The sequence below is a fragment of the Primulina tabacum genome, chromosome 16 (assembly GCF_025594145.1).
Source record: "Primulina tabacum isolate GXHZ01 chromosome 16, ASM2559414v2, whole genome shotgun sequence".
NCBI lineage: Eukaryota > Viridiplantae > Streptophyta > Magnoliopsida > Lamiales > Gesneriaceae > Primulina > Primulina tabacum.
The window spans coordinates 34375497-34389958 of NC_134565.1; the positions used below are offsets into that span (position 1 = coordinate 34375497).

The following is a 14462-nucleotide window of genomic DNA, read 5'->3' on the forward strand; positions in this document are numbered from 1 at the left end:
ACCCGTGGATCATAATCTCATAAGATTCTGAATTAAGATTGACCCCTTTCTTTCTCATTCTGTTCATCACTTCCCTCACTCTATCCAGTTCCCCGGCTTCGCATAATGCCTTCGAGACTGTAATATACGTACTCAACTTAGGAGCACATCCCAACTCTTCCTTGAACCCAACATTTTAAATCCATCCTCTATCTTATTTTGCATACATAAACAATTGACGTACAGATTGTAGGTATGGATATCAGGGATCAACCCTAAAAAAAAGAAGCAATTCATCAAACATTTTATCCGTCCTCAAGAAGTCCCATTCAAATATCAAACCAAAGTATCAAGTTGTAACACATAATGAGCCCGTCTCGTATCAAAAGTTTTTTGATTAAAAAAGTGCTTTTTTAAGTTGGCTTTTAAAAGTGCTTTTTTAAGTAAAAGTTGTGTTAATATTGTGTTTGGACGAATAGATAAAAAACACTTTTTAAATTAATAAATGTGTTTGGATACATATCATTAAAGTGTTTTTTTAACTCATTAATTTATATATATATTTTATAACGGATTTCTAAGCTAGTGTGATGTATAAATATAAATAATTAAATCCATACCAAAACAATAAAATATTGAAATCTTAAAAACCATAAAAACAATTGTTAATAACAATGGTTAATGTTTACATTCTACTTTAATTTATTTAAATAAAAACTAATAGTTCAATGTCGACCTTGTATTGGCAGTGAATTTCTTATGTCATCTCTCAATTCTTTCATTTCCGTAATATTTTCTTGTGTTGGCTCTTGCCATCTCGTACCTCTGTCATGGACATAAACATTTTCACCATCTTGCTCGATTTCTTGTAAATCATCAATATTTTCGAGTTGTTCAAGAATATCTCCAGCCGCATCGTATCGCCTTATGATGGTGCTATTGCAGCATAGCCAGTTGCTATGGAACCTTTAAATATATTTTCCAATAAATCTAAATTCTTGGGTCCCCTCAATCTAAACTTTGCATACTTGGGATTTTCCTGTAATTTGCAACGTAACAAAAAATAAATAAAAATAATTGATTAAAAATTTAAAATGTAGTATATAAATTATGTATCTTAATCTTATCCTCCCACCAACTATTATCAGCTTGCACGGTCATCTTGTTATGATCCCAACCAAGGCCAGTCTCATTATTTCCAATAAGTTGTACCCACAGTGCAAAATATTTTCTCATAGAATCCCATTTATTTTTGAATTGTTTTTGATTCAAAGAAAGTCCCGTTCTCTCATGAAATTTTGAAACTAAATTTGTGTACCTCGTTTTGTTTAAATGTTTGGTAGGCTTATTGTCGGATTCAATTTCTTCCTCACAAATTTTTAAAAATATTTCGGTATTCTGATCAGTCCAATCCGCCTTATTATTCTCATCAGCAACAAATCCAGGTTCAACAGTCTCAATCGTATTCTAGGTAATTGACTTGGATTTGATAATCCTCGTTTAGGAGCTAACTTCGAATACATTCTATATTCAAAAAATAAAACATAAAAAAACAATAGATTATCTAATTCACAATATCATAAATGAAAAAGTAATACAAACAAAGATTAAATAATATTACAGTAATATTATGGTATATAACATATTTTAATTAATATAATATTATATACGTAATACACAAGAATTGATGAATATTATATACGTAGTTGCAAAAAAATGGAATAAGCAAATATTTTCCCCTTCCTGACTTCCTGGATTTATCGGATCATTGACCGAATTGTAACATAATTATCTAATTCACAATACGTAATGCAGACGTACATGAATAGGGAGTGTAGATTCTGCAGCAAAAAGAAAGCAGAAAAAAATGAACGAACAAAAACCTCGACGGAAAAAAAAAATGTACCTTGTAGAAGAATGGAGAAAAGATTGAGATGAGGCTACTGGTGGATATTTTTTTTAAGGTTATTAAAAAAGCTAGTGAAAAAATCTCTAAAATAGGGCTTTTAGAAAAGCTCTAATTTCAACTTAAATAAGTGCTTTTTTAAGCACTAGAAGCCCACCCAAACAAGTTAAAAATTAAAAAAGCACTTTTTTAATTGTAGCTTTTTATACCAAACGGACTCAATATCAGGACCGAGGCTGTTCATTTTCATCTGTTTAAACACTCACAAAGCATCAATAACCTTCCCCTTTTTCACCAAAACCCAAATCAAAATAGAAAAATCAATCATTCTTGGTTCAAACCCTAACATTTTTAAATCCTCCAAAAATCCCATGACTTCACCAATGTTGTCATCCATTTGGTTTCACATTGTCGCAAGCATCAAATAGCAAATCTTTTGGTCTGCACTAAATCCGTCCTCCACCATATATTTCGACAGCTCAAGGGCTTGACTAGCCCTCCCTATTTTGCAAAGGGCTCTTATCAGAATCCTATAACTGGATTCCTCAATTCTAATATTCACGGCATGAGTCTTTAACAAGATTTGAGGGACAATCTCACGTCCCCTTTTTCGGTTCGTTCGATCCTGGGTGTGAGGGCAGTGCCCACACCCCATATGAATGGTTGGGATTCCACTTCATGGGAAAAAATAAATTAAAAAAAAAAAAATTGGGCCAGAAAAAATTCCGGCCCTTGGATGTACCCCTGCAGCACTGCCTGCAAGGGTAGGATGGAATAATCCCCCTTTTTCCCTACAAATAACCGAAAGCACAGCATTCAAAGCTTTCAAGAAGGTTCACATCTAAACTTCGGTATCCTAAAGAAAAGCTCCACAGCATCATTCAACAAGTTATTATCGCCATAAAAAAATGATCAAATCAATAATTACACATTCGGGTGTTTCAAAGCTCTCAACTTTCTCAATGTGATCAAGAATTTGTGGGATCTGGTGGCCGAACAAGCGGTGCTTTTGAGTCAAGAACTTGAATAGAAATCGGTAAGTTTTGGGAGAAGGGTCAATTTGGAAAGCGGAGAAGGAATCCACGAGGGAAGAAAGGAGGCGGGTTTCACCGTCTACTAGTTGAAGGCTTGCTCGAAGAGATCTAGGGACTGAGTGCGCTCGTGATCTCATTAATTTTTATCTATGAAATAGATTAATCATATCAATATTCACAATAAAAAATAATATTTTTAGCATAAAAAGTAATAATTTTTTAAGAGATTCGTCTCACAAAATACGATCATTAGACTGTCTCACACAAGTTTTTATCCTGAATAGGTCTCTTGTGAGACGTTCTCACGAATCTTTATCCGTGAAACGGGTCCACTCTACCGATATTCATAATAAAAAGTAATACTCTTAACATAAAAAATAATACTTTTTCATTGATTACCCAAATAAGAAGTACGTCTCATAAAATACGATTCGTGAGACCGTCTCACCCAAGTTTTTGCCTACCCAAAAATATTAATGTATATTTATAATCGATGCTTTATAAAACATCGGACACCAAATTTCAAATATGAAACGATTTCTCCAACCCGAAAACCAATTATAACAAACTCGTAAACGGCTAAAAAACATTACTTGTGTAGTTGTGTGTAGGGAGATGATTAACGGACCCCTTTTTAAACCATTTGGAAGCCCAAGTTGTAGCCCCCGATAGCTTTTCATTTTACAATTTTTTTTTTTTGGGAGATCTTTTTGGGTTTTTATTTTAGGTCGTATTAAATATTAAATTTTAATTTTATCAACAGTTTATTTTAAAATATTATGTTCAAATTATACAGAAATACTTATTTGTAAACTCAGATAATAAAAAATATATATTTTTCCGATGTCTCATATACGATTCACGAAAGTTTATCACCTTAATTCTTAAATAAGTTTGGAATAAACCAAATCCATGGTATTCTTCTATTTCATATTAATTAATTTCTAAAAAGACTAATAAAAAAACCGAATAGATTCCTCAAAAAACAACTATCAATATGAATGGCCGATTCTTAACTTCACAAAATAGATGTATAAAAGGAAAAGATCGAGTTTAAGATTTTTCTCGAAAGGATAAAAGAAAATAATTAAATGTCCTTTTAACACAATAATATTCTATTTTAATTAGGGAAAATTGCATTTTGCCCTATAATTGGTCTATTTTGATTTAGTCATACAACTTATCAAAGTTTAATTTTCATATTTTAATAGTCAAAGCCAATAAAACCATTTAATATTGCTTACTTGATTCTGATTCTATTATACATGACTTATGTGAGATAAATAAAGCTTATGTCACACATATTAAAATATATTTATGTTAAAACAAAGGGAAACATAAGGTAATTATATTAATATTTCAAAATGGAAGGAAACAAACTTGTCATTATTTTTTTATTTTCGGTTAGGTAAATTTTAACGTGTAATATATATTTGATTTTCGTCACATGAGTCACGTAGAATAACATCAATATTAAATAAACATTATTTTGTTGGATTCAGTGATTTCAAACAAAAAAACAAATATAATTTTTATAACTAAAATACAAAACATGTGAAGTTACAAAACTAAATCACATTATTTATTTTAATTAATAGAAATAAATAAAGATAATAATATCGCTAAAAAAGACCCCGTAGAGTCAACTGAATTAAATTCAAGCCACAAAAAATTGAATGACCATAATTATGAAGAGTGTAGTTTTCATCTCCACTTTCTTTTATTTGCCCCTTGTAAATTTCGGAGCCATCTCGAAATATGGATATTGAATGACTCATCCAAGAATATTACTAGTGCACATGATGATTACACCAATGCTATACCATACTAGAATGTATTAAAAAAACCACAAATTATTTAATACATACACAACATTGGTTCTTGTAAAAGAGAGAGTAAGACGTGATGCATGTGTTGTTGTATGATTTTAAATGTTTAAAATACCCGATCTTGGTTTTCATATTTAATTATTTGATGCAATTGTATTTAATAGATCTCTTGTGAGATGATATTACGATTCTTTATCTCTGAAACGGGTCAACCCTACCGATATTCGCAATAAAAAGTAATAATCTTAGCATAAAAAGTAATAATTTTTCATGGATGACTCAAATAAGAGATATGTCTCACAAAATACGACCCGTGAGACTGTCTCACACAAATTTTTGTGTTGTATTTATGCCTCGTTATAAATTTATGTACCTATGTTTATTTATCATCTTGATTGTAGTTTTTCCCTTTGATTCTGTGAGGTGATTTTTAATATTATTATAAATGAAAAGTTTGTTACTATTGAATTTCGAAATTAAGAAAATAATGAGTATTTGGTTTGAGACAATCTACATATGATAGATGATTTTATTGGATGATTTTGAGATATAGCTATGTTTAGCACAAATGAAATGACATCGACATATTTCATTTTCTTTTTAATAAATGTTGTAGTCAAATTGCATTAATTCAATAACATTTTGTAAAGAGGTGGATTTAGTACTACTTTCCGCTTTTTTTCCGTTCCATTACATACAATACAGTATTTATATATAAAAAATTTTGGCATACTTAAACATCATAGTTTAACCGATATAAACTATAATTTTATATATGAATTTTTTTATGTTATATATAATTATATTAAATTAATATTTTCTCATAGAGTTTATAATGGGACAATAATTGAAGCAGAATGAAATTCAAAAATCCCGCATGAATGTGTAAAATTGGTGAAGAAAGAAAGAAAGAATGGACCACTTAGTCCGGCTATGCCTATGAACAATCAAGAAAAAATAAATAAAAGAAACATATTTCTGAAGAACTCATAAATATTGTGGTCCTTTATAAAATATTTGCCGAAAAGAAATATTAAAAAATTTATGTGAGACGATCTCATGAATCGTATTTTGTGAGACAGATATCTTATTTGGGTCATCTATAAAAAATATTACTTTTATGCTAGGAGTATTATTTTTTATTGTGAATATCGGTACAGTTATCCCGTCTCACTGACAAAAGACCTACTCAAAGAATTAACAATTATAATGTTATTATCAATAAAGCAAAAACTTTTTAATACACGAACGAACACCATAAAGAAGGATAAAGAAAGAAACTTTCTCTGTGTTTTCTTGGAATAAGTGTTTAAAAGAAATTGCTTTCAAGAAATAATGAACCACAATAGTCGAACCCGCAAAAATTATCGGGTTTCCTGATTCTTCTTCACGGGATTGAAAGGGGCTGTTCGGGTTTAGGAGAAGAGATGATTTCATCCATGGCTTCAATCGCGACATCTTCTTCAGCCACTGTTAGGGTCGAGAAAGCAACGAGCGAGTTCTTGATCGGACCCGATTGGACTATGAATATTGATATCTGTGATACCATCAATTTGAATCAGATGTATGTGTATATGCTGCATGTGTATTTATATGATCTGTTGTTTTGTTTACCTTTGCTTGTTTTCATGCAAAGTTGACTTCTTTTTGTAGAATTTTTTCTTGGGTTTCTTCTTCTTCTTCTGATTTTTTAAAAATCGGTGGAATTTTTACGGGTTTCGTTTGGATTTGTGAATAGATCATTGGTTGTTTGTTTCTTCCTTTGATTATTGATTTTGTTTGTTGTATTGTGTTATATGCGTGCTGTTAACGGAGAAGGGTTGCTGTGTTTCTTTCTATTTCCCCTCTTCTTTTATATGTTGATTTTGGAATCTCTAATCGGGGATGTCAATCAAACTTCTTGACAGTTTAAAGGAGAAGACTATCAAAATTCTAACTTTTCTGTGTTGTCATAATGAAATAGGAAAAGTGGTGGTTGGTTGATGTTTATTTTAGTTTGGATGTCTGTAATATTTAGTTGAAGTTCTGTCTGTTTTTCCTTTTATCTGTATTTTCTTGATTGAAATTCACAGAGACAAGTAACATTTTTCAAGGCTGATGATGTGTTTCACTTGGTTAGGCTGGCAAAAGATGTTGTGAAAGCTGTGAAGAAACGGTTGCAACACAAGAATCCTAAAGTTCAATTACTTGCTTTAACGGTATATATGAGCAATAGTAATTCCGTTAGACGAATCTTGTAGATCACTAAAATTAATTTGTAACTAGAGCAGGATATAAGTCGATTATTTTTTTCCCCAAAAAAGTTGGTTTATAAGGAAATTATCTATTAACTCCAGCTAATTTAATGTTTTAGTTCCCATTTAATTAATAACTGCATCTTCTTGTAGCTTCTGGAGACGATGGTCAAGAACTGTGGTGATTACGTGCATATGCAAATTGCAGAAAGAAATATACTGCAGGAGTTGGTTAAGATTGTTAAGAAGAAGGCAAGCTTCTTTTCATTAAGTTTGGGGGCATTGACATTGGATATACGACTTTTTCTTTTTTATTCCAAACTTAAGTTCGTAAGTATTTTTACCTGATTAAGTGGTGAATGTAAGCGTGCAGTGGCGTTGCTGTTGAATGATGTCCTATCCGATTCTAATGCGGGTCGTTCTTTGTTATTTTTTAGTTAGTTTCGTCGTCTATTGAAGTGGAACTGTGGAACACACAAAGTTAACACTAGTAAAAGTTACTTACCAATTAGTATGTGCTACTGGTGAGACGATCACCACTAGTTTATAAAACCTTATGAAACTTGTCAAGCCTTAAGACCGGTGGTTTTTTTAGCTAGACCCGCATAAAAAAAAATTCAGTTTTTGTTTATTCTTGGATGAGTTTGTGTACTAATATCAATCTACTTGGTTGCAATTTTTAGTGGCGTTACCATTTCATCACTCATCTTTTATCTTCATCCGCTTAGAACTATTTATCTGTTTTCCTACTTCCTGTATTTTCCTTCCCTCTGAGTCACTTTACACAAATTTTAGTCCTATGTTAAATTACATGTTCGGTTTCGTAATAGAGCCTACCCTAATAGGTTGTTTTTTGGATGATTTCTCCAGTCAGATATGCACGTGAGAGATAAAATTTTAACCCTAATAGGCTCTTGGTACCAAGCATTTGGTGGATCTGGAGGAAGATATCCTCAATATTACATGGCTTACGAGGACTTGAGGGTAAATTTTCTTCTTTGGATCTGCGTATCTATATTGATGTCACCTGTATATGCTTACAGCCCCGTTTTGTTTATCACGTTAAGTCGCTGAATCAAACTAAATATATTTCCCTTACTTGCTGACTTCTGATAATTGTCTTTTGAGGTAATAATTACTTTTACTGGGCTCGTTGGATAGATTTTTAAGTGACTGCTGGATGTTATGATGTGGCAGCACTTTGGTGTAGAATTTCCTCGTCAGTCACCTCATGCAGCTCCAATTTTTACTCCACCAGCTACACATCCAACATCAAGACTTCCTCAACCAGGTTATGGGATGCCAAGTAGTTCCTCAACACGGCTTGATGAAGCAATGGCAGCTGAAGAAAATTTGAGGTTTTGACCCAACACTGTTTGTAGTATACTTGGTTTTTTTGACCCGAATGTTATGACTCTTATCTCAACGACTTCAGCTTAGTTATAATATATCCACACTCCAATTTTCATTCCTGTAGCTCATCTAGCATAGATTCCATGCGACAAGTTTTGGCTCTCTTGATTGACATGCTGCAAGCTATTGATCCAAGTGATCGAACGGTATATAGAAATATCAATTTTAGCCATCGATGATAAGAAATTGTCGCATACTTAAAAAATATTGTTCCTTTTTCCTTGTAGTCCGTTAAAGATGAAGTGATAGTCGACCTTGTCGAGCAATGTCGTGCCAATCAAAAGAAGTTAATGCAGATGTTATCAACAACGGGGTCTGTCATTCATATATTTATTTTCTTGTTATTCATCTTTCTTGTTTTCCGCTGTCATCTTTTGTTTTTTTCCCTCTAATTTTAGATGTGTTTTGCCCTGTAATCTGCATTTGTCACCATAACAGGGATGAAGAACTTCTTGGTCAGGGTCTTGAATTGAATGATAGCCTGCAGAGTACGCTCGCAAAGCATGATGCAGTAGCCTCTGGTTCCTCACCGCCTGTTCAAGTAACAAATGTGCAGCCCGGGGAAGCAGGAAAACCTAACTCCAGTCTCCAGCCTGCTGAAGTTGAGGTAGCCAAGAATACAGCAAATACCAACCCTTCTGTACCAGTTCCTGTTCATAGGGAGCTGACTGAGGAAGAGGAGGAGGAGGAAGACGAGTTTGCTTTGCTAGCCCGAAGGTATAACTTTATTGACAATTCCCCTCACACATTTTCTCAAGTGAAAAAATTTATCGGTGCATCTGTATATCACCATCATTTTGAAACTGGATATAAATATTCAAGCATTTTTTTTGGTAATTGCGAATTGACTGGTAGATACTCAGGGCAGAAGGTGTGTCAAGCTCAATCGAAACTAGTTTTTTTCTTTTGAACTCACAGGCTCGAGAAAATTTGCTTCGTGGATGCTGTCACAGTTTCTGAACTCATGGTTTATTTTTCAAGTTTCTTTGCATCCAAAATATGCGCTCAAGAAAATTCATTTGTAATTTTGATTTATCTTCATCCATTAATTGGTAATGAAATGTGTTTGACATGCATGCAGACATTCAAAAATTCCCGTTGCTGCTTCAAATAGCACGCCTGAGTTGAAAGTCGAAGGTTTGACACTTGTAAAGACGAAGCAAGATGCGGCATATCCAGAATCCCCCTTGAGCTCTTCTATAAGTAATGCTCTAGTTCCTACCACCACAGCCACTCCTGTACAAACCAAAGATCAAGATATTATAGACCTTCTGAGCATCACGTTATCAACTGAGCAACCTTCTCAGACTCCGACTTCTCCGGTGCATAGCACATCTCAGGGGCATATGCCATCTGTCAGTCCAGGGGTTGCATTTTCTTCCGAGGCTTATCCTGGTCACCCTGGTGTGGCCTTCAACAATTATGTAGCCCCATGGGCTCAGCCCCGACCCCAACATGGCATTCATTCTCAACCTGAGCAGCAGCCCCTTCAGCAACCGCAATCTTCTCTTACAACACCTCAATATCCCCAGTATGCTCCGACTGTGTACCCTCCTCCACCATGGGCCTCTACTCCTGGCTACTTCAGCAATCCAAATCCCGGGCCTAGACTGCCTAACACATATGAAACTCCAAGACCCACGTCATCCTCTACGCCTAGGCCTTTGCGACAAGAGTCAAGTAATGGAAATACAATTGCCATCTCCAGTCCGAGGTCTGTGGCTCCCAATGCAGGACAGAAACCATTTATTCCATCATACAGGTTGTTTGAAGATCTTAATGTATTTGGCAGTACGGATGGAGGATTTAAAGCAACAAGTCATTCATCACCAAGCTTATCAGGATCCACCAACCATAGTTAGTGATTTGGGTTTGTAGTTGCATCATGTCATTTTGGTGTAAATGTTTTTTAGTGTGGAGTATGAGTGGTGTAGATATTAGATTTGATCTAGTCTCATTGCACTATAGTTGAAGCCAGCAGTGAAAGACAGGAGCTGCTTGATGTAATAGATTTCCACTTAGGATGGTTGGTGGGTGCTATCATTTGGCAGTCCTCTGGTTTCATTTCTTGAAATTTATGGATAGGATTTGTATTTATGTCTTGGAAACTATAATTTGGACTAATAATATCATTTGTTATCTCTCTCCAGTTTTAGTATATAGTTTTTTTAAAACCGTACATTGTTATGAATAAATCAGGAAAATTTATAGTTTGTCCGTATTCTCAATTTTGTCACACTAGTTTTGCGTGTGTTAATTGTATCTCTCAAATTTTAGATTATATCCTCAGTTTCGTCCCAATCATTAGCACAGAATTAAGGGTTTGTCCAGCGCACGTTAGAACAACATTCTTTTCCTCCAGATTGAATGAACAACATTCAAATCTCTAATTTCACTCGAACGTTTAAATTAAAGACTTAGAGATGCAGCACAGCGAGATAAAATTAGAGATTATAGATGCTAATTTTCAGTTTGTAGGCAAAAAATGTAGTCACGCTATTCTCACATGTTTCTACAGCCAACTAAAGGCTGTGATGAAACCGGGATACAACTTAAAACTTGAGGGATAATTAGTAAACGCAAAACTCGAGGGACAAAATTGATAATAACGACAAGAATGTCGAATAAATCTTATTAAATCTGTACAACTTAAATATACTTGTATCCGCTGACCTCAAGCGTAAGAACATAAACGTGAAAACGAAGGAAGACATTGGAAGATATTCATTAGAGAGTATGGGACACATGATGCTTGATTAACGGTCAAATATGAACAATTAATGACAGTCATCATTGAAGAAGCAAAAGATCCAGCGAACTTGATGGCCCTGTTCATAATTTGGTCATTGCAAGGTCCATTACATTCACAAGAAAGTCTGTATCATGAACAAATAACTTACATCAGTAAAGTAAAACAAACGGCATGCAAGTATTAGCTAGAATTATTGTCATTTACCAGCATCATCCCTACTGAAGCAAAGTGGAGGTGTGATTCTGAATACATTTCCGTGGAAGCCTCCTTTCCGATAAGTACTCCCATATCTTGACACTCAAAATTTAAAGTTATCACCGTTGGAATTAGTTGATGTTTCATTGACACGAATAATCTTAGAAAGGGACAGAAGACGAGGTACCTTTCATTTGGTCCATCACCGGAAGAATTTCGATTTTTGCAGGGGTCTTCAGTTGGCGATCCGTGAGCAGTTCAACCCCAAGCATTAATCCTCTTCCCCTCACATCACCAATAACTGTGTATCCAGGTACGAAATGTCAAGAAAATACATTAGGAGTCGTGAAAATTTGAAATTATACGAGAAAATGGACATCTTTACTTTCATGTTTGACTTTGAGAGAATTGAGGCGATTTTTTAGGTAAGAGCCAACTACACGAGCGTTTTCTTGAAGGTTTTCTCTGTCGATGACTCTTAGAACAGCGAGTCCAGCTGCTGTACTGACGGGGTTTCCTCCAAACGTGTTGAAGTAACTTCTTCGGGTCAAGACTTCAGCTACCTTAGGACTTAGGAGTAGTTACCACAGCTCCGAGGGGAACTCCGTTGCCTATCCCCTACAATCCATTAAGCAAGCAACAAACATTTTCTTTAAATTCGGCTTAAGGGATGTTCACTTGACAAAATTGAGGACATTCAGATCAACCTTAGCCATGGTAACTATATCAGGGACAACATCATGGGACTCAAATCCCCAAAAATGGCTTCCAGTGCAAGCAAATCCGGACTGAACCTCGTCTGCAATACGAAGTCCTCCTGCATTTCTTATGCTTTGATATACAGCAGGCAAATAACCTGGAGCTAACTCGACGATCCCACCTACACCCTGTTATACAAAAATAAATTCAAGTAAAATAATGATATGTTTCCTATTAAAGCTTTAAGAGAGTAGCCACCTGTATTGCTTCAGATATAAAACCAGCTACATGACTAGAAGTTCCAAACTGGATTAAATCTTGAACGTCTTTTGCATATTTTTCACCATCTGCACCAAATTAATGGCATGGCGAACTCCGCTCTGTTGATGAGAACATACTATCAGAAAATCTTGTTGAAATGTAGTTAAAATTTTACATGATTCATCGAGTTATTCCAAAACAAGTTCCAATAATCAGTATAATACAGCTGGCTTCTACCTGCACAACATTGAATTTCCAATTACATTGCGCAGTGGTTCCCATGGTCCATGCTGCATTTCCATAGTACGCGTTTCTGAGGGATATGATATCATGACAACCTGTGTACAATCGAGCCATCATCATTGCTAGTTCATTCGCCTTCGTCACAGAATTCGTAAAGAAAACAACCTACACCATCGATTCCATTACATTAGTAACATTCCTTCTTCACATCACATATTGCTGATTATGATGGTTCGGTCATAAGCTGTGACAGAAGATAGAGGTGGCTAATGGAACACGAGCCACCAGGCGCATCGGCGACTTCTAGTAAAAGACAAAGTATAACACATACCTTGAGATCTCCAGGTAGCTTGGAAGCCAGTGCTTCAGCAAAATCGGAAATTGCATGATTTAGATATAGAATAGTTGAGTGTTGCAAACTTTTGGTTTGATCGGTAACAGCTTTAACCACATCAGGGTGACAATGGCCACAACACAATGTCGCAATACCGCCGAAAGCATCGACGTAACTACGCCCATTGTCATCAAATAAAAATTGCATCTTGCCGTGCACTATATTGACATGTGTTAAGTAATGCATCCCTCAACACTTGATGCTCATCTCAACTACTACATTTCAATTAACTTATTATCATCCATGATTCCTTTCATGTGCTTATCAAGCACACCTTTTTAATCTCATTCAACGCTATCTATACCTATATACCAAGCACCAACACCTCATAATAACTGGTATCTATGGGTATATCATGCCGTAAATTAAGTTATAATCATCCTTATCACTTCTTATACTACTTTCACCAATCAACTCATAGCATCACAAACAAAAGAAGAAATCCATATCAAGTTTGCCACACATGACAAGGCTACCGACTAAATTTGGGTCTTTCATGTTTTCTTAAAATAATCATCCATCCAATAATGGCATAAAACGTTAAATTTTCATAATGCTTAGCATGCAAGACTGGTCTTGCCACATATGGGTTCTTAAGAAAAGATTGCATAGCATATGCAGTCAAATCAAAGTTCCGAACCAAGAATCGTGTAATACAAGACAGCTCAAATAAATAAGGGGAAATCACGTATCAATCAGTCTGTAAAGAACATGTTTGCCAGGCTGAGAAATCTACGCCACCAACCTAACTTAAATAAGACTAAGCATTTCATTAACACAAAGCTGGCCCGCCACATAATTTCCCAACGACTTTTAAATTAGCCCGATCTTCCGATTAAATATATGATTTTTTTTTTCCAGCAAAATTCCTTTTTTTTTTTAACGATTTTAAACATGCAAAACAACTCACGGGTTTTTTGTACTAGTGAAACATTGACGGGCTAAGAAACTCTCTTCGCTTCTTCAAATCTCGTCGGCAGTGGGGCCGGTGTATGACGGCGGCGTATAGTCTAAGGGTGGCATCTTAGGAGTTATGTCCGCGTCGCTCGCCACAATACATGCATCGGCAGTCTGAGTCAGCCAACGTCGGCAGGTTTTGAACCGTCTCGGTTCCCATAACGTACTCATCATCACAGGACTCCTCATATTACTTATGTATAGTACCTCGTATGTGTGTCTATGTATATATATGTGTGGAGATGGAAGAGCGTATCAGCTAAGATAAACTGGAACACGGTTTAAACTCATACATGGGGTATATATATAGAGAGGCATATGCTTTAATTTCGGCTAGCGCGTCCATATTTTTCTTTATAGTTGAATTAGTAATAAATAAATACATTTTCTTATTTTCCTGCCCTTTGGATAGGGCTTCGGTCGTTTTATACATCTCTACAGAGAGTTTGTACGTATACGAATCGATCTTTCAGCGTAAAAAATAAGGACATGAAGGTTGTATATTTGTAAATTGGATTTTTATGAGACTGTGATCTTGTGTCTATATTTACAATAAAAAATAATAT

The 14462-nt window shown here is 35.0% G+C and overlaps 1 protein-coding gene and 1 pseudogene across 1 annotated transcript; one reads left to right on the forward strand and one right to left on the reverse strand.

Moving 5' to 3' along the window:
• The first annotated feature begins 6004 nt into the window (after positions 1 to 6004).
• On the forward strand, positions 6005 to 10541 carry LOC142528910 (TOM1-like protein 6). The gene is made up of 9 exons (XM_075634182.1): positions 6005 to 6312; positions 6868 to 6946; positions 7136 to 7234; positions 7853 to 7966; positions 8180 to 8340; positions 8460 to 8541; positions 8623 to 8708; positions 8834 to 9112; positions 9477 to 10541. Exons 1-9 carry the CDS (start codon positions 6176 to 6178, stop codon positions 10255 to 10257), a joined length of 1818 nt encoding a protein of 605 aa, XP_075490297.1. The 5' UTR covers positions 6005 to 6175; the 3' UTR covers positions 10258 to 10541.
• A 452-nt stretch (positions 10542 to 10993) lies between these two features.
• Positions 10994 to 14050, reverse strand: LOC142530195 (alanine--glyoxylate aminotransferase 2 homolog 3, mitochondrial-like; annotated as a pseudogene).
• Between the last annotated feature and the right edge of the window lie 412 nt (positions 14051 to 14462).

Bases quoted from the DNA above. Each gene is read 5' to 3' on its own strand.
- LOC142528910 (XM_075634182.1), top strand. From the start codon at position 6,176: ATGATTTCATCCATGGCTTCAATCGCGACATCTTCTTCAGCCACTGTT. The intron at 8,341-8,459 runs GTTTTGACCCAA...TCATTCCTGTAG, and splicing joins GCAGCTGAAGAAAATTTGAG to CTCATCTAGCATAGATTCCA. The intron at 8,709-8,833 runs GTCTGTCATTCA...TCACCATAACAG, and splicing joins CAGATGTTATCAACAACGGG to GGATGAAGAACTTCTTGGTC.